The 24,588-nt window shown below is 41.4% G+C and overlaps 2 protein-coding genes across 3 annotated transcripts in view; one reads left to right on the forward strand and one right to left on the reverse strand.

The window, feature by feature from the left end:
- Nucleotides 1–7,878, reverse strand: part of FGD6 (FYVE, RhoGEF and PH domain containing 6) — a 67,469-nt gene extending 59,591 nt beyond the window's left edge. For both annotated transcript variants that reach the window (XR_016466266.1, XM_031600445.2), the window contains exon 1: nucleotides 7,687–7,878. Coding sequence is in view for 1 of the 2 variants with exons in the window: in XM_031600445.2 (XP_031456305.2) it covers nucleotides 7,687–7,699 (13 nt within the window). In the remaining variant the exon portion in view is untranslated. The remainder of the gene's footprint in view (nucleotides 1–7,686) is intronic.
- A 234-nt stretch (nucleotides 7,879–8,112) lies between these two features.
- Nucleotides 8,113–24,588, forward strand: part of VEZT (vezatin, adherens junctions transmembrane protein) — a 58,783-nt gene continuing 42,307 nt past the window's right edge. The window contains exons 1-3 of the mRNA XM_090136814.1: nucleotides 8,113–8,336; nucleotides 15,524–15,719; nucleotides 22,712–22,846. Coding sequence (XP_089992940.1) covers nucleotides 8,113–8,336; nucleotides 15,524–15,719; nucleotides 22,712–22,846 — 555 coding nt within the window. The remainder of the gene's footprint in view (nucleotides 8,337–15,523; nucleotides 15,720–22,711; nucleotides 22,847–24,588) is intronic.

Raw genomic sequence — 24,588 nt, forward strand, 5'->3', positions numbered from 1 at the left:
TCATACATATGTTAAATAAAAATCTCAAGAAAACATGCAATTGATCTTACACAGCACAGGGACTGGATAAGCCATTTATTAATTATTTCATTTGAACTGTGAGCTTGGTGGCTTTTTATTCTTATTCATTATTATAAATTTGCAACTCTATTCAAGTCTCTAGCTTGAAAACATAAGAATAAGGTTTCAGGCGTGAGCGTTTTTCTGTTTTGTCTTTTTGTTTGAAAGTAATCTAGATGTTAAAAAAAAAAAAAAAAAAAAAAGGAAAGGGAAAAAAAAAAAAAAAAGGGGAGATGCACTCAGATGCAAGCATTTCCCAAACACTACGCCACTGCTTGGAGCAGACAGCCAGGAACAATGTCTCCACTATAGGAACAGGAAAACGATGTTTTTCTAGGACATGAATCATTAAATGGTATCCAGACTGACTTTGCTTAGACTTAGAATAGCTGTCCTTGCTGCACGTCTATTAAAAAAAGAGATAAATCTGATGGCAGAGACAATTTTTTAGACATTTTGCAAGAGGGAGCGCAGAACTGTTTTGAAAGGTAAAGCTCCACAGAGCCAAAAATGAGAGCCACAGTGACCTGATTATCAGTTACTGCAAAGGAAGTACCACCTTCTATTTCCTCTCCAAAGACAGGGATTTCCCATGCAGCAAGCTGTAAGCCAATAGTTTGCTGGGAAAAAAAATATTAACCCTTTGCATGGGCAACCCCTGATCTATGGGGCCACGCTCAGTAATATTTATTAAGCTATTACAGCTCCCTGAAAACAGGAGAGAGACAGACAGCCTGGGAATCCTTCCTGACCCCCTAATGGGAGGAACAGATTGCAGAAATTCAGGGGATGAAAGCCAACTAGGTAAGTGATAGCCCACAGATTAGTTGTCCCACTCTGCGAACTGATGTCTGTCAAACTCCAAAGCTTCTTTCATTCTAGTGGAACTGCCTAATATTTCAGAAAGCAATCAAACCGGATTAACCTGCAGGGCTTTAGCTGGTATTCATAAGGGACGAGAATGAGAAGGTACGATGTAATACTATGAGATTCACAGCTAAAACATGAGAACATAGAGAATGTAAAGTTGTCTGCGTGCCAATACTGGAAACCTGGGTAATGAATAGAGCCAGAAAAATTCCCTCTCGTTAAGAAGTGTGATTTGGTAGGACTTCCAAAGCCTACTAGAATTTTTCAAATGACTTGAATGTTAAAAACCATTGGAACGGGAAGAAGAGACAAAGACCCCACTATCTGCTTTCACATGATTGCCAGCTTCATCTAGAATGGATAAGGGTCAATGTCTTAACAGGCATGTGACAGTCTCAGCATGAAGAGAGATCTGCAGTAGATGGCTGAATCAGGAGCTGTGAGATGAGCCTATATATACATTTATGTTGTAAGAGTGAAGAATACAGGAAGGGAATGCACGCCAATAATTTTCTTCAACCAAACATCATTGAGTTTGTTAAAAATATAAACTCAAGTGATGAACTTCTTTACGACAACAACAAAAAGTAGCTAACACAGGGTAATTACTTGACAGCAATTAGAAACTGGTAACAGAAATACCATTGATTATAAACTTATTTAATTCAGTGTGTGCAAATCCAAACCAGGTTTATGCAGTGTAGTGTTTTAAAAGGAACATTTCTTCCACCCTGAAAAGAAAAAAAACTAAGTAGGAGGCAACTGTTATATATAAAGGTGTAAGGAATGACTGGAAGTCGTGAAAGAATGACTCCTTGTTAAGAGTGAAGGCAAGCCTTTTGGTGAAAAACAAGAAATATAATCAAGGAGGCATTACAGAACAAAAGCCCAACATGGTGACTTGTTTGAATGACAGGGTTTTTCCTGGTGTCAAAATGAACTATTCACCTAAGAACAGAAGTTGTTGGTTACACTTAGGAGAGAAGAAACTGAAGAAAATTCAGAAATCGTTGTAGATAGATATTTTTAATAAGATAAATGCAAATCTACAGCTAAGGTGGTTAAATAATCCTTCAGATTACAAGCAAGAGAAATAATAAAAGATAAGAGGCATTGAAAATATTTGTATGTGCCACACCTGCCAGACACTGTTATATGTGATATGCTGTATCACCACTGGCATTCTTAGAGGAAAACTTGGGATGAATCCAAGAAACAGCTATAAGAAGTATCTGAGGTCTAAAAATCACACTTCAAATGCCAAGAAACCTCATCCTGCTTCCTTTAGCTGAGAATTTAACAAGTGAGATAGTGGCAACATATATTTGCAGAAACGTGAGAGATCTTCATAGTAGATGGCTCTCTTTAATCAAGAAACAAAGACACACTGAGATTCCACAGCTGAACTAGAAAGAAGTGTTGTTATTACACCTAGAGATAACTGACTACAGAAACATCTTGCCTATGCTTGTGATTGAGTCACCAGCACTTAGAATCAACCCAAACTCACTTTATGAGATGTGTGGTAATTTCATAGGAAATTTTAGACTGAATGTTGGATTCCCTACCTTGTGTTACTGAGGGGACTGAAACAGAGCATCACCGTTTCTTCCCATCCAATCTTACCCAACGTTCAGAGAGGAACCCTGCATCCAGACTAGCATCACAGGTTATGAGAAAGAAAACCAAGTGTAAGAGCAGAAACACAAAGTTTTATTTGCATCAGTGGATTAAATAGCTGGGAGAAACAGAAGTGGGCAGAGATATCCTCTGTCCTGCTTGGATACGGAAAGGAAGAAATCCATAAATAAAGCGACTAACAAAACTGCCACCACCAACAGGAAATCTATTGCTTATCTGTAAACAGCCAACACTAAGTACAATGCTGAAGGGGAAAAAAAATGTTTAAAAATACCAAAACACCCAATGATTTAAAAAAAAAAAAAAAAAGTTGAAAAAGGACATTATTTTTCTAACAATAATAGCCATTAGCACTGTGGGTGAATGCATACACTCCCTCTTTGTCCACCTTCAGGTCACAGTACAGAGCGGACGTCTGTCCCTCTGGTGAATTATCTCCTCCAGTATGCTGAGGAAAACGTTACACCCATCCCATCCTGCTGAGTTTCTCTGTGACACTCAGCCTTGTTTAAGGGAACCATGTTCCTGTCCTACCTTCATTTGGTTTTACAGGAGGATAGCAACATCCTGCAGCAACTTGCACTGAGTACTATGGCCTGAAAATGCCTGTTTCTGTCCATCAGATGATCGGATTTGGCAACTAAGAACTTCACTTAAAAATGCTCATCTATTTACCTATGCAACATCATGAATGAGCAGGAAAGCCAGTATGACAATGCAGACTTAAAGAACTGTAACAGAACAGCTCTAAGTCTCCTGTGATTTTGACAGCATGTTATCTTGCCCAGCCAGCATTTGTATGTAGGAAAAAGGCAGGGAGAAAGAAACTGAACAGAGTTGAACAGTGGGAAAAACTCACATAGCACTGTGTCTTATGCAATAAACCCAATGGTGTTAAAAGAACGTTTTCCCAAGTTGTGACTTTGAACAACCTCCACGCTTGGGAATAGCAAAAGGACAGAAAAAAGTTATGTTCACCTGCATCTGGCCAAGAAAATGAGGACAAAAGATTCCAGCTGCAGGAAAACAAGTTTGTGGTCTGTGATCGATTACCCTAGTCCTCCTTCACAAGCCAAGCCAAAAGGATACTGAATAAACACAAAAGCCCAGTAGCCTGTCTGTTAGGCAGCACAGGCCGTTGTGCAGCCACAGCTCCATATCCTGCCCCTTGTGATGCTCCCCATGGGCAGGGGCATCTCTCCCGGGCTCCACCCTCCTTGGAATGGGCTCCAGCTGCCCAAGGCTACTCTCCTCTATGGCCCTGCAGCCTGCCTGAAGGTGATTTGCTTTCTGAACATGGAATGGCAGGAAGGCAAGGAAGTGATTCATAAGGGGATTTTTATGGGAACGGGTCCTAGATTTAAGGTACAGGTACACAGTCAAGTTGCTACAGGGTAAGCCAACGTGTGAATCTGATAAGTCAGCTACTCTGTAATAGCTGACCCTATGCATATTCCTGTCTTCCCACACAGAATATAAGGCTATATGTTATTGCTGTATGTTCAGGACAGATGCAAAGATCAGTGTGATGGCAGCTAATACAGAGAAACAGACAGAGTGCTGCAAACCTGTTCTCAAACAGCTTAAATTTTCATGACTCAAATAGACATTTTAGTTCAATTCCTTTACTTTCATTTACATGTTTTATTAGATGAACACCTCAAAAAAGTATTTTGAGTCCATTAATTTATTTCCTGCGAATGTATGTTTGTTTTATTAAGCAGAGACTTTGATTTTTTCAGGTGTCACAATGCTAAAAAGTAAACGAGAAAAGCAGTGAGTCATGACATCCCGGAAGAGAACACGTGTAGTTTTTAAAATACAAAGGAGAATGATGGTTTCCAGCCACCACATTTTTAGAAAACATCCTAAACAAACTGTAAAAGGAAAACATTAATTTCAAAATCTCAGTTTGTCCAGCGACTTGTTGAAATAACACAGGAAAGTTGGGGAAAACTTTAGGATAAGTGCAAGAGACACATAAACAACCTTTTAAGATCGCATCTGGAGATAAAGCCAAGTAACTATAATAAGAGTTGACATATTGGAGGGTTAAAGGGGCATTAAACCCCGCGGGCTCCATTTCTTCAGTCCTTGGAAGCAATGAGGTTTGATTGGAAAAGTCACATTGCTTTTGTTTATTCTGTTCCTGCTAATTTTTTTTTTCCTTTGATTTACATTTTTGACATTAAAATGCATTACATATTTCTCATTGCTGCTGTCAAGTCAGATTTTGAATCTGAGCTATATGTTCTGCCTACATTAAATAATCGGTATCGATTCACAAATAAGGGCTGTTTCTTCAGCAAGAAATAATAACTGTCAAACTCATAACTCAGCTTTTGTTTTTCCCTTTTAAAGGCAAAGCACATACTTGGAGACAGCACAATAGATCCAGGCAGAAAATGAGTATATGAGATTTCATCAGCATCACATACAATAATGTGCAGCACACGAGAAAGCACTGCAACATTAGCTGCAACTGAAAGGTGAAACCATCCACAGGTTTCTCACTGCAGCACAATTGCTTTTAAATTATCTACAAGTGTTTTAAGTAAGCATTACAGTTACTTAACTCTGAAGAAGTCCAGATTTACATATATATTTTTGTAAGCGAAGGCAACAGCCATGAGAGAACAGCTTCACCTATCACTGAGTTAACAGCCAGCTTTGGGCTGAGATTTAATTGAAACAATTTTGTGGAGGAAGCAGAAAAAAGCACGGTGTCATGTAAAGAGGTGCAAGGCAAGCTGGAGCAGAGCTGAGGCTGGGCCACTGCTGCCTTCTGCAGCTTCAGGCAATGGGCAGAAGCTGTGCTCAGTACTTCTCTCCCCACCTCAGGTAACACTGTCCTTTCCAGAGAGCCCTGCTTACCAAGCTGAGGTCATACGTCTCTGCAAATCTTAACCTCAAATACTGAATCAATACTGATGACACTCTACCAAATTGCTTTGTTGTAGAGGTACCTTAAAACAAGACACCAGAGGAAACCCTCCAGCCCTCCAAGCTGACCTGGATGAAGAGCAGAAGGCAATGCAAGTCCCACCTGAAAGCTTCACATGAACACTTGTACATTTAATCTGCATTATCACCCAGTTACCAGAAAGCTATTTTACACAGCATTAAAACAGAGTAATGACTGAATTTGCAGTTTAAATAATTTCAATATAGGAAATAGATCCCAAAGGTCATTGGACTGAAACCGAAACAGAGGAGGTGATGTGTTTCTATTTAAGCACCAGCCTTATAAAGCATGTCAATGTATTTCAGAAGTCTAATTCTGTACCAACACGTAGAGGCAGATGTGCAGCCTTTCCAAGTGTCTCCTCAGCCGTGCCCTGCCCGTGAGCTTCTTATCCAACCTGCCAAAAGCTGTCACACCACTGTCAACGAGATCATGAATCTCTGATCCTGTTCTGCCTGTTCCCCAGATTATGTGAGGGTAAGAAAACATCTATCACATAGCATATTCTTCAACCCCCATCAAAACCCTCCACAGCCTCTCACTTTCACCTTCCTGCCCACCAGCACTCCCTATGCCTTCCGCTTCCAATTCCTCACTAAAGTTCACATTCTCCAGAAGCCTTCCCACTTTCCCCTTACCAGTATTCCTCAGCATCCCCTTCTCTTTTGCTTTCCAAGTGACTTTGCTCACGTGAATCCCCCCTTCCCACCTTCCCTACTCACTCCATCAGAACATGACCCCCCAACAGCACAGCAGACCCTGCAAGCCCTGCAGTGACTGCTAGTTGCTGGCAAGCCACCTAGCCTTCAGAAACTTACTGTATCCAATTTAATTTTCACAGCCCAGCTCTAAGCTCTTGGGCACCCCCTAACACAGATCTTCTATTTGCACAGCTGTTTAACTCTTAAAAAAAAAAAAAAGGCAGCAGTGAATTGTACTACCAGTAGCACTACTTAATAATGTGAACATGCAATCCAGCTGTTAAGTGGGAGGTGATACGCCGCTTTATTACACGGTTTTCAGAGCTAACCAAAATCGGGTCCATTGGGGATAAATGAAATGGAGCGGAAGGATGCATTCTATGGCTCTTTACTTTCCAGTAAATTCTGATTTACTAAGAGAGCCCAGAAAACTTAATTAATGCTAGATTAGAAAACAAATTGGCATATTTGAGAGGAAAACACTGAGAACCTGGCTTCTGGTTTTGCTTGAAGTCCATATTCCTTTTGGTTTAAAACAGCCCTCCCCCCAGATCCTTACAGGAAACACTTTGCTGCTCCAGGCTTGCACTGTAATTAGTCGTTTCCACTCAATACATCATGATTCCACAGGGCATCTTTTCAATGCAGAAATGACTCCCATCCCCATCTTCAAGCAGCCTAAGAAAGGAACCCACTAATGCAGCAGATGGGTGAACAAAAGTACTGCTAACACACAACCGGATAAACAAGCAGAAAGGAAAGCACCCGCAACTCCCCTCAGCACGGAGAGCTCTGCTTTTAAACCAGGAATTTGCCTCGCAGCTCTTCTGGCCACCACGTTGAAAACGGTAAAGGGAAGCAGGAGGAATAGTAGCAGGGAGCGGGACGTCCTGCACCTAAGGGAGAAAGCTGGGGAGGGACTCTTTGTCAGGGGCTGCAATGACAGGACAAGGAGGAATGGCTTTTAACGAACAGAGGGGAGAGATTTCGGATAGACGTTAGGGGGAAGATTTTCACTGAGATAGCGGTGAGGCAGTGGCACAGGCTGCCCGGAGGCACTCACGGCCAGGCAGGACGGAGCCCCGGGCAGCTCCATCTGGCGGGAGGCGTCCCTGCCCACGGCAGGGGCTGGGACCGGACGGGCCGCAGGGTCCCTTCAGCACAAGCCGTCCGGTGACCCTCGGAGCGCTTCCCAGCCCAGGGCCGGAGCTCGCAGGCACCCACCGGAGCCGGGGCCGTCCTGCCAGCAAAGCTCCCGGCCCGGCAACCGCTCCCGGCGGCGTGGGGCAGTGACAGCCGCCGCGCCGGGCTGCTCCGCGGTGCCGGGAGCGAACCTCGGGGCGGCCCCGCGGGCGCCGCGCTGGGACGGGACGGGACGGGCCGGCACAGGAGCGCGGCGATGCCCCGCGCCGCCGTCCCGCCCGCTCCCCAACTTCCCCCGGCACTCACCGGCGGAGCTCATGGCGCTCCCCGCACCGCACCGCTCCGTTCCGCGCTCCTCTGTCCGTCACGGCGCGGCCCCGCTCGGCGCCTGGCAGCAGGAGCCCATTGTCCGCCCGCGCCGCCCCCCGGCAGCGCCCTCCGCCCGCTCCCGCATAACGCCCCGCGGCGGGCGGCACACTGAGCGCAGCCAGCGCCCGCCGCGCGCCCCGCAACCGCTGCACCGTGCGCGGCGGCGCCCCCTGCCGGGGCGCCAGCGCGCCCCGCCCCCGCCCCGCCCGGCGCCCGCCTCCCCGCCGCCCCGCCCGGAAGCGGGCGCGCCGTGCCCGCCGGGAGCTGTAGTTCCTCCGGCCGCGAGGCGGGGAAGGTGCCGCCGCCGGCGGGGCGGACTCCGTTTCCCAGCGTGCCCGCAGGGGGTGGCATGGCGGCGGGAGGATGACACCGGAGTTTGACGAAGAAGTGGTGTTTGAGGTGGGCGCGGGGGCGACCCGGGGCGGGCTGGGCGCGCGTCTCTCCGCCCCTCGCCGGGGCGTTGCGGCGCGGCCCGCGGGGGCGGCCCCAGGTGACCGCTGGGCGCGGAGCGCGGCCGGGGGCCGCGGAGGGGAGCGCCGCCCCGGGAGGCCCGAGGGCCGCGGCGGCGGCGGCAGGGCCGGGCGGGGGTAAAGCGCGGAGCCGGAGCGGCGGGGAGGGGATGGAGTGGGGGTGTGCCGGCAGCGCGCCGTTCTGCGGGGCGAGATGGGGCAGGGACAAAGGGTCCGAGCCCTCTTCGGGCCGACGAACCGCGTGTGGAAAGCAGCCTGAGTGCACGCACGGCCGTGTCCGAGCGCTGCCCCGTCTTCCTGACGGCTGTATTGCTTACAGCCTGCGTGAAGCATTGTATTGCATCATACGTCGCCGTTCTTAGTTATCTCTACGATACCGCGTAGATCTTATTTAAATCAATGGTAAATACGTTGGCTGTCGTTGGGTAGATACATTCAGTGTCCAAATGGAATCGATTTGCAGTAGATCACTGTAACTACATCTCCGTGCTGGCCGCAACTATTCTTTAGGCATCTAGAAGATGCGCTTATGCAGAAATGCTGTCTTTAAAGTAATTAATTATAATAAGAAAGCCTCTGGTTTTACCAGGATGACAAAAGCTCCTTACATGAGGAGTACTTTTTTTTTTTTCCAGCTGTGTAAGTACTGCCTGCTCGTGGCTTTGGTCTGTAGCACAAAGTTTTTATCCACAATCAGCCTTGAGTGCAATCAGTAGTGCCTGGCCCTTCTGTTGCTGTGGTGTTAAATCACTTCCTTGAATGGTGTAAAGCTTTGGTGAGAATTTATTACACAGGTGCAATGCCTGCCCTCTGCACTCACTGCTTCAGTAGAAGTGATGCTTGACTTGCAGTTTCACGGTTCAGACAGCACTTAGAGTTTTGATTAAAACAGGGGAAAGTTCTGCTGTGTAGGAAGTAAAATATCTCCTGGCATGTGCATTTGCACTTGACTATTTTCTGTGTTTGTTGGTAGTGCACTTCTTTCTCTGTTAGATTCCCTTGGTGCATTGCTGTGTTAAGTGTGTGTATGAAGAATCTACCATGTCACTTGTTATACTTTCATTTAATAGTGTCTAGTTTATCTTCTTCCCAAGTCAGCAGTCACTTTTGCAAGGAGACCTTCAGGATGTGGACCTAGGTTACTGTGACTGACTGTTTTCACTGAGCTTCTGGCATTCCTGTGAGCAAAATACTGGACAATGTTATAAGCAGTGGTGACAGATTTAGCCATATACATAGCATCAGCTCTTTGTTTACAAAGCTGGCCATATTCTCTTACTCCTCCTGACTTACACGTACCTTCAAACCACAGAAAGGCATTTTGTGGTAGATTTCCTGTTCTAAGCAGCTGAACTCTTCTTATACACACTGAAACAGGTTGCCCAAGGAGGTTGTGGATGCCCCATCCCTGGAGGCATTCAAGACCAGGCTGGATGTGGCTCTAGGCAGCCTGGTCTGGTGGTTGGCAACCCTGCATATAGCAGGGGGGTTGAGACTAGGTGATCATTGTGGTCCTTTTCAACCCAGGCCATTCTATGATTCTATTCCTCAGAACATCTGTGGAAATTTTAGCCCATTTTCTTATTGTTTCTTGCTTGCGTTTAGTCTAATTGTTCTTTTATTATCATGTCTTAGAGTCTCTGGATAGTTTCCTTGGAATGCATGTGTATATTGGATGGCAACATGGGAATTAGCATAAAGACAAAGCAGGGAAGACATCTTTTTGTGTTCTTGATAACTCCTAGTCTGAGGCCTCTTTTGTAAGAATAGAGAAACTCCTGACAGAGAAAGAGCACTGAGAAATGCCAGGATTTTGGACAACTCATGAGGTAGCATACAATCTCAACAGAACGGCTGTGAAGAAAATAGTAGGCTCAGAGCCTACTGCACTTCTACCTCTGTCTCATACCTTTAGTATTTTCTGTCTCCTCCTCCTTTTCTGTCCACTGAGGTACCAGGACAGAGTACGACTCAACATCTCTTCTGTTCACCCATGGTAGAAGTCAAGGTTTCTGTTTCAGTGTGACTCATGTAGGAACAGTCAGCACCTTACAATAATTTCTGTTGTGATATTGCTCCATTGTGAAAACAGCTCATAGAATCACAGAATATCCTGGCTCCACACACAAACTACAGAAAGCTCAAACCCTGTGTCTAAAAGCATTGTCCAAATGTTTTAAGTCCGGCAGCTTGGGGCTTTGCTCGCTGCTCTGGGGAGCCTGTTCCTGTGCCCAACCACCCTCTGATGAAGAACTTTTTGCTATTCCCCAGCCTAACTCTCCCCTGCTGCAGCTCCATACTGTTTATTGGGTCCTGTGGCTGTAACCAGAGAAGAACTGCTTGTTACTTGTTTCTTTTGTTTCACTAAAATTACCTGGAAAAGATTGACAATTTTCCTAGGTAAAGATGAATAGAATGTTACTTGAGCGTAGATCAGACAGGGAGAGGCTGAGACAGCTTTGTAGTCAATGGGTTTTGCTGATGTGTGTCATGGGTATGAGGGTCTTGTAAGCTCCACAGGCTATGCATGGGAGAAGTGTCATTGGTATTGTATATAGGTATGAAAATGATAACCCGTTCACTAGATACAGTGTTTTTTTAAATCTTTGAAATTTCAGTATCTGCATTAGTTAAATTGAAGAAGCAGACTACCTGGCTGTGCCACTCTATTGGCGTCCTTCCTTCCACCTGTCAACTGTACAGCACTTTAGTATTCTCTTGTAATGCCCTTGACACCTGCCTGGTAATCTTTATACTTTCCCATTCCAATTATGCTTACTATTTCCCTTTACACATATTATGCAAAAAGTGTCATACAGCAGCAAGATAACTCAATTTGCTAGATCCCTCGTGTTCATGAGGCATTTCCAGTATGATCTTTCAGTTGGTTGGGAGCATGCAGAAAGCTGTCCTCTTCCTGCTTAATAGTTAAGCCTTTGCTGGGCCTGTTTAGGTGCCTGGCATGCTGGTATTCTAAGTCAAAGTGGCTGGAAGTACCATTGGTCCTTGAGAATTACAATTGAGGTTGCTGTCACCTAATACAAGTGTACCAGCCTGGGGAAAAGATGCTTTGTTACAGCTTTCAACAAATTCCTACATTCCTGAAAGTGAGTATTGATCACAATTCTTATATCAAAGAAATGTTGCCATCAATGTTCTAACAAATGTATAATCAGGAAGGAAAAGCTCCTTTGCATTTTCCATGCTCAAACAGAATGGGGAGTGCATCACCTGTTCCACGTCACAGTTATGTCCAGTGTTATTTACTGCACGTTTTTCAGGTCATAGCTCTGTCCATCGGGCTTAAATATATCAATGGCCACAGCCTGCATTATAAATTTTGCCACATCAAACAGATGATGGTTCACTGAAAGGTATTTATCAACTTCTGAAGACCGCTGATCCCTATCGAATAGCTCTGAAGGAAGACAAGCACAAGGAAGGTATCACTGCCTTGGGAAAACAGTGTTTTTCATGCAGAAATTCAAGAGCCATCTCTGTGATTGAATAATAATGAGTAATGGTCACTTTACTGGTCAGAAGTGTTACCTTCCTCTATGCAGTTTATAAGTGGATTCCTACAGCACCCAGAGATTCTCATTCACTGTCTGCACAGTCTTCTTCTGCCCAAGTTTTTATGTTTGTTCCACTTCGGTTCTTACTTCTTAACTTCAGTCCTTGCATCTGTTCTGCTTTACAGTCAGTTGCTCTTTTAATGGAATTGCTAGAAATATTAGGGGAGAGGGGGCAGAGCTCAAGAGACACAGAAGTGCCCTGATATGCTTGGCATGTATTTGCCTGCCAGCAGTGTGGCGAATCAAAAATTGCTTTAATGTAGAGCAAATTATGGAAAAAAAATGTTTTATTCATGCCTGTTATTTTATTAAAGATGATAAGGTAGGGTAGCGGAAACTTGATGATAAGTTACTTGAGATGAGGTTTTTCAGAACCCAAAGAGAGATTTGTTTGTTTGAACAACATTTGTTTCTAGATTTCTTTTTATTTTTGAATATATAAATTTAAAATGTTTATTAAAACTATCTAAATTTATGCATCATTATTCCAGTGGGAGGACTGTGTCAGAACTTCATTGTTTTGATAGTAACTGCCATCTCCTTTCTGGCTCAAAATTCATTCATGGCTTCTTTATAGTTGCACTTTTGCTAATGTTTTCCATTAACATATACCATTCTTTTACATTTCCTGAATTTATCTCTCAATGTATACATAGAAAGCGATCCTATTTTGGCTAGGGATTTTGCTTAACTGGCTAAGCCAATATATTTAGTCTCCTTTTACAGAATGGGTTTTCTTGTTATTCACTGCTTCAAGCTTGAGTTCATCTTTCTTTACATGAGCCTGTAGTGTGATATTCAGTGTTCTTGCTGGGGTCTTGTAGGCACTTGTTTCTGCTGGGAATGCTTTGATTCTTGCATAGTAGGCCTACAGGCAACTTTTTTGAGTGTTCATACTGTTGATTCAGTTATAATGCTACTCATGTTTGTACTTTAATCATCAGCTTCCACATTACTGGAGGAATTGTTTGTATTAGTCACTGTATGTAAGATCTTGCTGTTGTCTGCATGCCATTATCACTCAAGGTACCCACTCAAGATCATCCAGGTCTTTATGTATGATATTTCTACACATGCATTTCTACATGTGATGTTCTTGGTGTTACCAGGACATTTCATTAGCATTCTCGTGGTATGAAGATGAAGCTTTGATCAAAGTCTGATTCTGGAGGAACTCCATTTGTAACTGACCTGCTGGTTTTCTATTCCACACAACCCACTGTTATCTCTGTTATTTATGTATTTAGTTCATTTTGTATCTTAACTGATATGGGATGGTACTGAAAGCCCATACCCCACAAGGCATAGTATCAAAAGTCCATATAGACTTCCTCAATTTCCAATATTTAGAAAACGAGCAGTCTCATCAAAGGATTTGATGCCATCTACTCTGGTGAACTCATGTCTTTGCTGATGATCTGTTCTCTTCTTTGTCTTTGAATTTTGCAAGGAAGATTAATTATGTGCAGTAGCATGCCAGCTTTTGATCAGATTCATAGAACTGACATACTGCTTTTTTCTCCTTGGCAGCATGTCTTCTGTTTTCCACTTGCAAGTTTATAGATTTATTAAAAAATCTTTTCTGCTGGATCTTTGATCTAATGTGCCCATTCTTTCAGAACACTGGGATGAAAGTGATCCAAATACTATTCCATAAGTGCATTTTCAGCTCCGTAGTCCTGCTTGCAGCTAAGTCATTTGTCCTATATTTTAATGAGCTTGTGCAATATTATTTTATGTTTGGGTCGTTGTTAAAGCTATGTTCACAGGATGGCTCAGTTTGAAAGGGACTTTGACTTCCTTAACACGGTGATTTTTGTCACTTGGCAGGGTTAGAAATGCAGTTGTTTTTTTTAAATCTCTAATGTTATAAGTTATGAAAAAGGGACTGGAAAAGTGTCTGTAGTGCTCCTTCAGCAGGATTATTTTCACTGAATATCTTCTTTACATTATGTAGAGGTTTGTGAGTGGAACTGTAAGCAGGATCATGAGGCTGACTGGACTATAAACTAGGTGGCTAAGAAAGACGGGAGGGAAAAAATACCTTGATGTTATTTTTTTCAATCAGATTGTTTCATGTTTTATCTCGCCACTTGGCTATATAAATATTACCAGTAGTGTTCTGGAATGGTACTGCACCTTTCATCTGCACCCGCTGCTGATGTCAGGTTAAATTGGCCGTGTAACTGCAGCCTGGAGCGATCCCTCTGCTGCAAGTTGTGGTGCACTGTAGAGGCACCTGAGCCAGTGGCAAGTGGACTAATTCAGTTGTTTTGCTTCTCAGCAGTCTACTATGAGGAAAGGGAGGACAGACTGTGCTCTCTTTTCATCACATCACTGGGAGGAGGCAGGTGATAGCAGAGTGAAAACAGAAGAAACTACCAGCTTAAATGTATGTAAGAAACCTTCTGGTGATTGTGGGTGCCAAGTATACTCATCAGGCATTTTTGAATAACGTTAATGTCTTATCTAAGCAGGCAGAGGAAGGTATTGTATGGGCATTGTGGTGTGCAAACCCATATTGCCGTTATTGTTCCTCACAGGAAATTTGAAGACAAAAGTACATGCTGATTCACAGTAATTTATTTTTTACATCTCTTGGTCCAAAAATTTGGAATCTTCTGTGCTAATTCCTCCAGGGTCATTTTTACAGGAGAGTTAATACTGTAGTACTGTTCCCACCGTTTTGTCATGAACCAACTTCCTTGAGACACTCAAAATATAAAATCCATCACTGTGCTTGATTGGATGGGGCCAATCAAGAAATATTCTATTGGTTTACCAGTCAGGTGCATTAACTTCATGAATTTCATTTTACGTGTAAATGAAAGTAAAAATCTGTGAGTGTTAGTAACCAATCTAAAACCAATTATGAGTTTCATGTGACAGCTCAGTGTGGTGGCTTGTGCAATCAGCAGCTTCCCACCCAAGGTCTGTGGCAGGCCTCTTTCTCTGTCTTCCAGAGAGGATATGTTTACCACTTCTGCCTTCAGTTTTTCAGTTATTATTAATTTCTGTCTTTGACAGGGAGGTCAGCTTTTGTATTCACAAGTCCATTTTTGATTGGGTGAATAGCAGTGGGAGCTTTGGATTAATGAGTTTCAGAGCTTTCCTAGCATGTAATACTTCTCCCTAAGACTTTTCCATTATGGCAGTAATGTGCCACCTCCTGCTGAAAATGCAAAGGAAAGAGCTTTCCCGTTCCACAAGTTCAGTGACATGGAACTGTGCATGGATTATAAAGCTCTTCAGAATGCAGAAGTGCATGCAATTAGAGATATACCGTGTATCAGGAAATATCCAGGAATACATTATGTCTTCAAAGTAGTTCTCGGAAACTGCTTCTAAATCACATGGTGGTGTAGCATTGAAGAGACCAAAGCCTGCCTACTGTGGCAGTGAAAATAGAATAGAAAATGTAAATGATTCTTTCACTGTCGAAGTCAGTCTAATATTAGCCCTGCCAGTGACTGGCTGCTCGTCAGTTGGATGAAAGGAGGAGGTAGCTGCCAGCCAGGAGAATAAGACCAAGGCTTTTAAATACTGTTGTTTGGGAAATCTTATTAATGACTTCATGTAAGATCGATGTGCAGTAATTCTTTCAGGCAGTATCTTTTTAAAAGCCTTTAGCAATCTGTCATCCTCACCTCCCTCCCCCCCGGTTATAAAGCCACATTAGTCAGGAGAAATTGCACAGTCCTGGGAAGTTTCAAACTGCATCCGCTGATGCTGTCAGGAAGATGCTACTGTGCAGGAGCACAGGTGCGATTGCATTGACTGCTACTCTTCATCCTCGGCTCGGATCATCCTGGAGGGACGAGTGGAACGAAACGGGGAGGTGGGCGAGATTCTGTCGGATGCTTGGGAACAGTACAGGAGAGAAAAATGGAATGCCCTCGTCCAGGAGACAAAGATCGCGCTGTCTGTAAGTGCTAGCTCAACTTTTCCAAGTTATGTTTTGAGAGAGAGGGAGAGATTTCAGTACGGTTTATTTGGTTGGGAGCTTTGCCACCTGTTAAGCTCATCTGTTAGGCTTTGTAGATAAGTAAAATCTTTTTCAAACCGAGAATTCAGAGCTTGTTGTCTGTTTGGAGGTTGTTTGATGGTGTTCCTGGACCACTCAGCTTTGAAAAACATTTCTATATTTTAAGAAGAGATCTTTAAACACTTTATTTTGTGCAATCACATTAAATGTTACTGTTAAGGTTATTCTGCTCCATTAGCTATGGTTGAAAGCTGGAGCGGGGGGGTTACTAGGTAGTAAATTTGATCTTAGTAAAGGATTTGGGGTGTGGGAAGACCCCATCTCTAATGGAGAAATCTCTAATGGAGAAATCCTGAGTCATTTAGTTCACGATGCATCAGCAAAAACAATTTGGGTGTGGCTTTCATATTCAGCTGCTATTGTAACAAAACCATGAAAACTAACAACATTTTATTATTCGTGATTACAAAAGTTTTTTCTCAGAGTATGCATAAAATGCACATATTAAAGTGCAATATTTGTTTGCTGCAGTAGATAAAAGATATTTGAGAAAATATCAGTAAAAAATCAGCCTCTTCTGCAACCAAGAAATCCTCTATGATAACAACCTTTCCATCATGTAGCAGCATACAGCGTTGTGTGTTTGATTTTTTGTTAATGTTTGACTTGCTTTTGGTATTTATTTTTGCTGTAGGCTTAGAGTTGTGAACAAGATGATTGATCTTTGGTTCAGTTTAGGAGCTGGGTTTTTTTCTAAGTCAGTGCTGTGTGGAAAGTGGCTTTGAAATAAAGCTTGGAAAAGGGGTAAAGAACAGAATCTTGGAATTAGATTGAGACTCAATTGCTTTCAAGGGTCAGAAATTACAGTTGTCATTAAACATAAGTATTTGAGTTAAATGTAAAATACATAGGCTGAAAGAGCTGTGAATAAGGAGGAAAGGGAATATTTTTTCTTGATTCTGGACATGAGAGCTAATATAAACCTACAGTATATTATAAATTTATGTTTACAGTTGGATGTCTTTGCAATGTGACATAGTAGTGAATTAGAAAAGTCATACAGAAATAAGCAGGAGTTTCTGTTGTTCCTGTTGTACCCAGAAAACCCAACTTCATAAAATCTGGGAAAGCTTATTCTTATTTCAGTGCATCAGCCATATCAGACAAGCTGTTTCACTTATTAACCAGATTCTCCTTGTCTAGTCTGTTAGAAGTGCGTGAAAGTATAACAGCTTCTTGATTATTGGCTGTCCTGGAACTGTTATCCATTTCGAGAATGTGTTTTGGACAAGTAGCATAATAAAATGATGTCCTGATTGTAAATGTAATGCCTCTCTCTTGTATCTAGGTGATCTCAGAAAGTGAATTAGAAGACACAACTTTGAAGAAACTTTAGAAATAAATACAACATATTGCTGAAAAACCCTATCCTGGTATCTTCACTTGCTTTAGATGGTGGGGCTCCAACTTGTTGGCTTGCCTGGGCCACATTGAGTGATTGTCGTGGGCTGTGTATAAGATAGATAGTTCATGTACTTATCATAACAACACTTTTTTTTAATCCACTGTCAGTGTGTGGCGGGAATGAGAGGCAGAATTAGCCCTCATGCTCTTCCCTACTTGGTGTTCAGTTGTTGCCTACATGGTCTATACTAAAGCTACGTACTATCAGTTTGTGAAACGCTAAAAAAATCACATAATAATGTTCAAGTTGATGGTATTTGGGGGATTCATTACTGACTGTCCCAGGGCTGCGTGTGGCCTGTGGGCTCTGGGTTGGATATGTTTGGTTTAGATGGCATTTCCTGTTAGTAACTGGTGCTATGATGGTGATAGAGCAGGCTGAATGATGACTGTGTCATTCTAATAGAGGCAACTAGAAATTAATAAATGAAACTGACAGTCAAGCGTGAGCAATACTAACTATTCTAATAGTATCCAGTTTGAGTGGTTGAATGTGAAGTTAAAGATTGAAAAATACACAGAAATAGATTCCTCTAGGATAATATGGTTCTGTATCAATAGTAAAATGAAATTTTATATTTTACATTTCCGATTCAAATCATGTACCGAAACAATGTTGCTGTTCCTTTACCTGATGTTCTAACAGTTTTCTTTTAAGACTTACATTTTTTTTGTACTCCAGCCTCCCGCTTGTTGCAAGGATACATTTCTGATATGTCCAGAATTTCTCAAACTAAAACTGTAGCACCTATAATATGTGGATAAGCGTCAAAATCAACTGGGAGGTTGTTTATTTTAATTTTTATTTTTTAATATTGGACTGTTGAAAAAAGAATGCATGAATATTAGGAAAGAAAATTAAGAGGAAAAAAGCAGATTCTATAAATTCAAAGCTATGATTTATGAAGCATCATACGTATTAGGATATTAGAGCATTGGTTTTTAAAGCTCTGTGAGGATTGTGAGTATTAATTATAATGTTTCTGTTGCTAGTCTTGAATTGTAAGTATATAATGTAGCGTATTTTAATGCTATCATATTGCAAGGGAATGCTTGTATGGCTTGTATGGTAATTCTTTGACTGTATTGGTTGAAGAAATCCTCAGTGAGTTACACAGACTGCACAGCTTTGCAAGTGAGAGGCTTGTCAGTAATAGTTAAAATCAGACAGTGTCTAGGACATTTAATATAATGTCAATAAATAGTTTGTGTGTTTATGTTAGTGTAGGCTAACGCATGACATAGGTGATATTTCTAATAAAAGAAAAGGTGTAAACCTCAAATTTTATGAATGAACAAACTGTAAAACTGAGTGGGCTATGCAAGAGAGCTCACTTGTAATGGAAGATTTTTATGATCTGTTCATTAAAGTTCTTCATAATCTAATTTCACAGAGGCTTCAACCCACTTCTTAGTTCTTTCTGTACCCACGTCTCATGTAGTATAATGGATTTAGAAAAAGGAACAAATGGTATTTTTACTTAGAGCACAGGGCATAGTTTCTTCATTTAAGTTAATAAAAAATGAGGTTTTACAGTGTGGACTGTAAATTTGGCTAATAATCTCTTAAGAAAAATAGGGGAGAGGAAATACGTGGCCAGAGGAGGTGTACTAGAAGAGGGTTGCCAAAGCCCAAGTTCTTCCTGAGAAACTCAGAGAACCCTGCATGTTTTCTTGAAGGAATATGTGATAAACATTCCAGTAAAATTTTAATCAATTATAATTTTCCAATTCAGTAATCAAAAAAGTCAAACTATAAGGGAGACATTTAAAAAGGCTTCAAAAAGTTTATCAGAAGGATTTTATATAAAACCTAGTAAGGTGCTGTGTTCTATCTTGATTACAAGAACAAATGAAAACATCACAACTACAGTCTAATGTTTCATTAACATTTGAAGAGGTGTTTGATTTGTTTTGTTCTGATTTTTACTATTTCTGTGCAGTAGAAATTATACTGATTAAGATAACCGTATGGTTTTAATGTGTAAAAATAAGAGAGAAGAGCCAGGCATTCTTAGGTCTATGCAATAATTCACTTACTAAACATAGCATTCAGGATTTTAGCTGATTCTCTCTGGTTTTAGTGGACAGAGTCTCTCTTGCTGCATGTCTCTTCCTCTGCCTTCTTTTATCCATTCCTGTGGGGAAATGGAACCAATCTGAACAGCTTTACGCTGTTTTTCTTGATCAGCTTTTAAGAAAATGATCTCATAGTGTATCATTCCCTCCTGTGCTCTGCACATTTAAAGTGACCTTACACAATCAGAATAAAAAAGACTCTCTTTTTTGTCTCCTGGAATGCTGACAGATTGCTTTTTTCATACTGAATATTTGCTCTGTGGTGGTTTTGGATCATTAGCAAAAACATACTTTGCATTTCCTTTAAGTTGATTGGTGCTTGCTTGAATCCCTTGTAATGACAAGCTATCAGCTGTGTGGCCTTTCTCCACTGACCCAGAAGGAGAAGTAATTTTACCTTATTTCCACAACAGAGAGCTGTTAATATCACCATCATCTCTAGCATTATTTGGTTAGCTGAATGGATTCTGTCTAGCCTTGCCCCTGCAGTGGAGAAAGCAGAACGCAGCAGGTATGCCTTAAAATAGTAGTGGAAAAACTCCTTGGCATATGTATTTTGACAGCTGTCTGTATTTAGGCGAGTATCAATAAAGAGAAGAATAGTCTTGTGTCTTGCTTGTGACAGGTGTGATTGGGATGATTGTCATCACTGAAGACAGCAAAAAAAAAAGCAGGATTTCCAGATTACTGAGGTGAAACAGTCTTCAAACTTCTTGGTTTGTTTTCATGCCAAAACACAGTATTTGAGGCGCAGTCTCACTAGCGCTGTGTACAAGGACACTGTCACTTCCTAGTCTTGTTGGCCTTACTGTTTCTGATGCAGGCCAGGATGCCAATGGCCTTCTTGGCCACCTGGGCACGCTGCTGGTCACGTTCAGCCAGCTGTCAGCTAATACCCTCAGGCCCTTTTCTGCTGGGCACCCATACTGCTGCGGGGTTATGACCCACGTGTAGCAGTTAGCACCAACCCTTGTTGGATGCCACGAGGCCAGACTGAATCCATTCACTGTGACTCTGAACCCAGCCATCAGCCAGATGAACTGACCCACAGAACTGTACGTCTGTCCAAGCCATGAGCAGCCAATTTCTCCAGCAGAATATTGTGGGAAGCAATATGAAACTTGTTACTAAAGTTGAAGTATCCATAGTCTTTACCTCATCTAAGTGTCATAGAGGTAGATGAGGCTAGTCAGGCAGGACCTGTCCTTCATGAATCCATGCTGGCTTCACACCGTTTGTTTGTCTTATATATGCTGAGTGATGGCACTCCAGATGACCTTCTCTATTACCTTCTCTGGTACCAAGGTCAGACCAATAGGCCTGTAATTCCTGGAGTTCTCTCTACACTCATTTGTCTAAACTTGAAGTGCTCTTGCTGATTCTGTCTGAAGTATCCATGCTACCCTAAGAGTCTCCGGTGTGCGCAGGTTTGAGTTGTTCAGGTGTGCTGGCAGTGTGCCGCCTGCTTTGTGTGGAGACCATTGTAAGAAGACATGGTTGTGCATGTCCATTCCATTTGAAGTTTTGTCCTGAAGTTACCGGGGTAATTTAACGTTGCCTTAAATAAAAGAAGTATTCTAATCTATTGTGTTTTCTTTTGCATTTTAATTAATTCTGGTGAAGAGGCATGTTGTACTTTTAGAGAAACATAGCTTCTTTCCTGCCAGTCTAGAATTGCATTGTTTAAATTAGGGTTGTCTGCACTTAAAAAAGTGCTTGATGGTGGAGGAAGGATCCTTGGAAAAATGACAGGAGGTGTCACACTAGAAAAATTCCCACAAGGAAGTGAGTCATTAATGTAAGGTAGTGCTTTGCAGCATCATTGTCATGGGTGAGGGGGCTGCCTGCACCTGCACAGAGCTGTGAGCTGGTATGAATGTTTGAGTTTCAGGTTGTGAGTGGACTCTGAATCTGTTGTGAGTAACTCAAGGGGAGTGTGCAAAAGTGTGCATCTGCATCTTTCAGTAGGTAACAGTGCAAATAGCACTTTGGTGACGAGTTAAAAGTAACCCTGCCAGTAACAAGTTCATTTATTAAGCTAGAATTGATTATTGCTTCAGTTTTTCTGTACAGCAAGCAGTAGTTTGAGGTTTGCCATGTTGGTTCTTGGTCATGGTAGAGACCGTTTTCACAGCTTGTTTCTGCAGACCTCTGCAATTGTTTGCCAGTTACTGTGGAACTTTTACTTTTTACTGTTCTTGCTGTCTCCCTGATAGTAAGTTACAGTTCTTCAGATGTTTTCTGTTCTTTTTACTCAGTTTTTACCTGGTTGCATGTTACTGTGGGAAGTTGGTAAAGATTGTCAGAAGTGAAAATGAGTTTCTAAGCAACAAGGCTGAGAGGTTTTCTTAGAAGAAGTCTCTTTACATCTCCTGTGTAGAACTGGAGTCAATTTAAATATACTCTTCATCAAATATGTAATAAATATTGCTGTATGCGTGTATGCTAACAAATAACAGTTACGTAAATCTAGATATCTAGTTAGGGGTGAAAAGAGAATGCAAAAGTCTGTATAGGTAAATATTTAGAAATGTAAAAATCCATTCTGTGGTGATCAGAACCTCATACTTACTCTAAAAGATTTCCACAAGGACTTTTCTTCAAGTAGTGGTTTTGCCAGCAACCTCAAGATCTTGATTTGGGTTGTTGGGTTGGTTGGTTTGTTTGTTTGTTTTATCTTTTTTTTTTTTTTAATAAGTGTGACACTCAGTTGCCAGAAGTGTTAGTGTTGTTCCCAGAGAGAGCAGAAGCCATTTTCTAGATATTTTTTTTTCTTATTTGTGTAAAAGTCTCCTTAGGTCCCTAATCTGTACTGAGTTTTCATTTACTGAAGTTTGAAATGTGCTCTAGTTTTCAAGTTTGCTTCAGTAGAAGTAACACACAAAATGTATTGATTCAGTTTTTATGAACTTAAGAATAAAGTATCATCAAATGGTCTGGAGACACACAAGAATGTTTTAAAATATATTGCTAAGTGTTTAGTTTATGTATTGATTACATGTATGGTTTAAGCTAAAGAAACATCAGGTAACCTGGAAAAAAAAAAAAAAGGCTTTGGAAGAAGTTGGTTGGTTATATGTTTGTTTTTTGTCACGCTGACTTGTATATTGACTTTTGCAACCTTTTTCATTGCAGTCAAGATAAAACTTGAGGGAGACGGAAAGTAAAGGTTTGACTTATTTGTTCTTACTGTGACACTGTGGGGTTTTTCCCGTTACATACCTCATTGCTGACTGTGTTGTTTAACTGTGCTTCATCATGTTATAGTCATATTTTATGAAAAATAGGGAATATCTCTTGCCCTTGGTTTTTGGTTTTGGTTTTGGTTTGTTTTTTTGGTTGGTTGGTATTCTCAATTTTTTCCTTCTTTTTTTTTTTAACTCTTTCAGAATTCACCACTCTACGAGTATCTGCAGGATTTGGGACACACTGATTTTGAAGTATGTTCATCTGTGTCACAGAAGGCAAAGCAATGTGCAGTAGAGGAAGGCCAGAGAGAAAGGACTGTGCACACTGCCCAGAAAGTGAGTGTTCTCCTTTTTCTTAATATTTATTCTATCAAAAAAGAGCCACATTACTTCACAGATAGGCATAATTGGAAAGGATAAAGATGGAATTCTTACTGTAATAATTAAAAAGAAAAGTTAATAGTAACAGTTTTCATATGTTGTCTGCAAATGTTTGGGAATATCTGATCTGCCATTGTATTTTGAGGTGTTCTTTGCTTTTATGTGAATTAAGGAAGAAAGATGCTTTGATAGTGAATTCTGTAAGAGTTGTAAATGATACTATTTACTGGATTTTATTACTGTGGCTTGGCATGATATTCTATGAATAACACCTGTGATTTTCTGGAACAAAATATTTATAAGTCCCAACCCTTCTCAATCATTCAGTTCCTAAATGTTACTTCTTACATAACAAAATACTAAGAAAGAGGATTTCTGGGAAGTAGAAATACCAGAGCCAATCTGAAGAAAGTAGAACAGTGCTTAAATTCTAGCAATTTTATAACAGTAACAGCTGAACAAGGTCCATCGGCTAATAAGCTCAGACTTCTAATTTTTCTATTATTTTAAATAAAGGCTAATGATTTTTTATGATCGTTTTTGTATTAAAAGCATTCTTGAGAATTAAGAACTTGGAGACTACTGAAATATGGTAATGCTGTAAAATATTTTTATAGCATGAATTTGGCCACTTAACACATACGATGGTCTACTTATGTCTTGTTTTCCTTATTAAGAATAAATGTGATTGTACACTTATTGATAGTGGTAGGCCATGTGGTTCAGGTGATGATCTCTAGTATGGGTGAGGAAATTCCAGTCTTGAGGCAACTCTCTTTGCTGGTCTTAAAAAAAACAAGTATATAGAAAATTCCATAGTTAGACAGTCTGTCTGACTACCCTCAAATCAGAGGTTCACAACCCTTTCCCTCTCTTTTGTAACCTCTGCTGCTTCCCTGCTCCACAGTGTTCCACCTTTCTGCTTAGCTGGCAGTGGACTGGGGAGCAGTGTGATACAAGTGGCCCTGAGATCTCCAGAAGGTCTCCCTGCAGGATGTGGTGGATGGGGGGATCATATAGTGAATGAGGTGAACTGATATTTCTCTTAGGCTTTTCTTTTTTTTTTTTTTTTTTTTTCCAAATAGTTCTTAAGATGCTGCAAGGAACGAGTTGAGTAATAGTCACAATTAGTTAGGCTTTATTTCAGCATAAACCTTTCAGTTTTGAATGTGTCCTTCCTGTTCCTCCTTCATGTCAGATCCAAGCATTTTTATTTCAAGGACTTTTAATCTGTTCTGCTCTGTGTGGGGTCTTAGGTAGGTAGGCTTCAGAAGTGTGTGAATTGGTGTGAATAACACTGGGTTTTTTTTTCTGATCTGGAAAAAGTGCTTGTGGAAAAATAAAGTAATGCAACATTTTGATATTCACAACTATGGAAGTCATTAAAGCAGTATGATTCTGTGTTCATATCTGTAACTTCCACTGAATTTAATGCAAAACTGCTATAGGGTTAAGAACCTTAAAAGTGTAAGGATGTACTGCTTTTAAAAGCCTAAAGGATTGTTTTGTTTTGTTTTTTTTTTCCTTTGCTTCCCTTCATGTATTTACCCTTAATTTTACTGCTCTGGGAGGAAGTCCTCTGGTATTACATCAGCTGTAGAAGTAATTCATCATGGCTTGCTGGGCAACTTGAAAGCAGAGGGCATGTGAAAATGGATTGCACATTTCTTACAAATACTGGGATGACATTCATACTG

This window comes from Phasianus colchicus, chromosome 1, assembly GCF_987193195.1.
Source record: "Phasianus colchicus chromosome 1, bPhaCol1.hap1.1, whole genome shotgun sequence".
In the NCBI taxonomy this organism is placed as follows: domain Eukaryota; kingdom Metazoa; phylum Chordata; class Aves; order Galliformes; family Phasianidae; genus Phasianus; species Phasianus colchicus.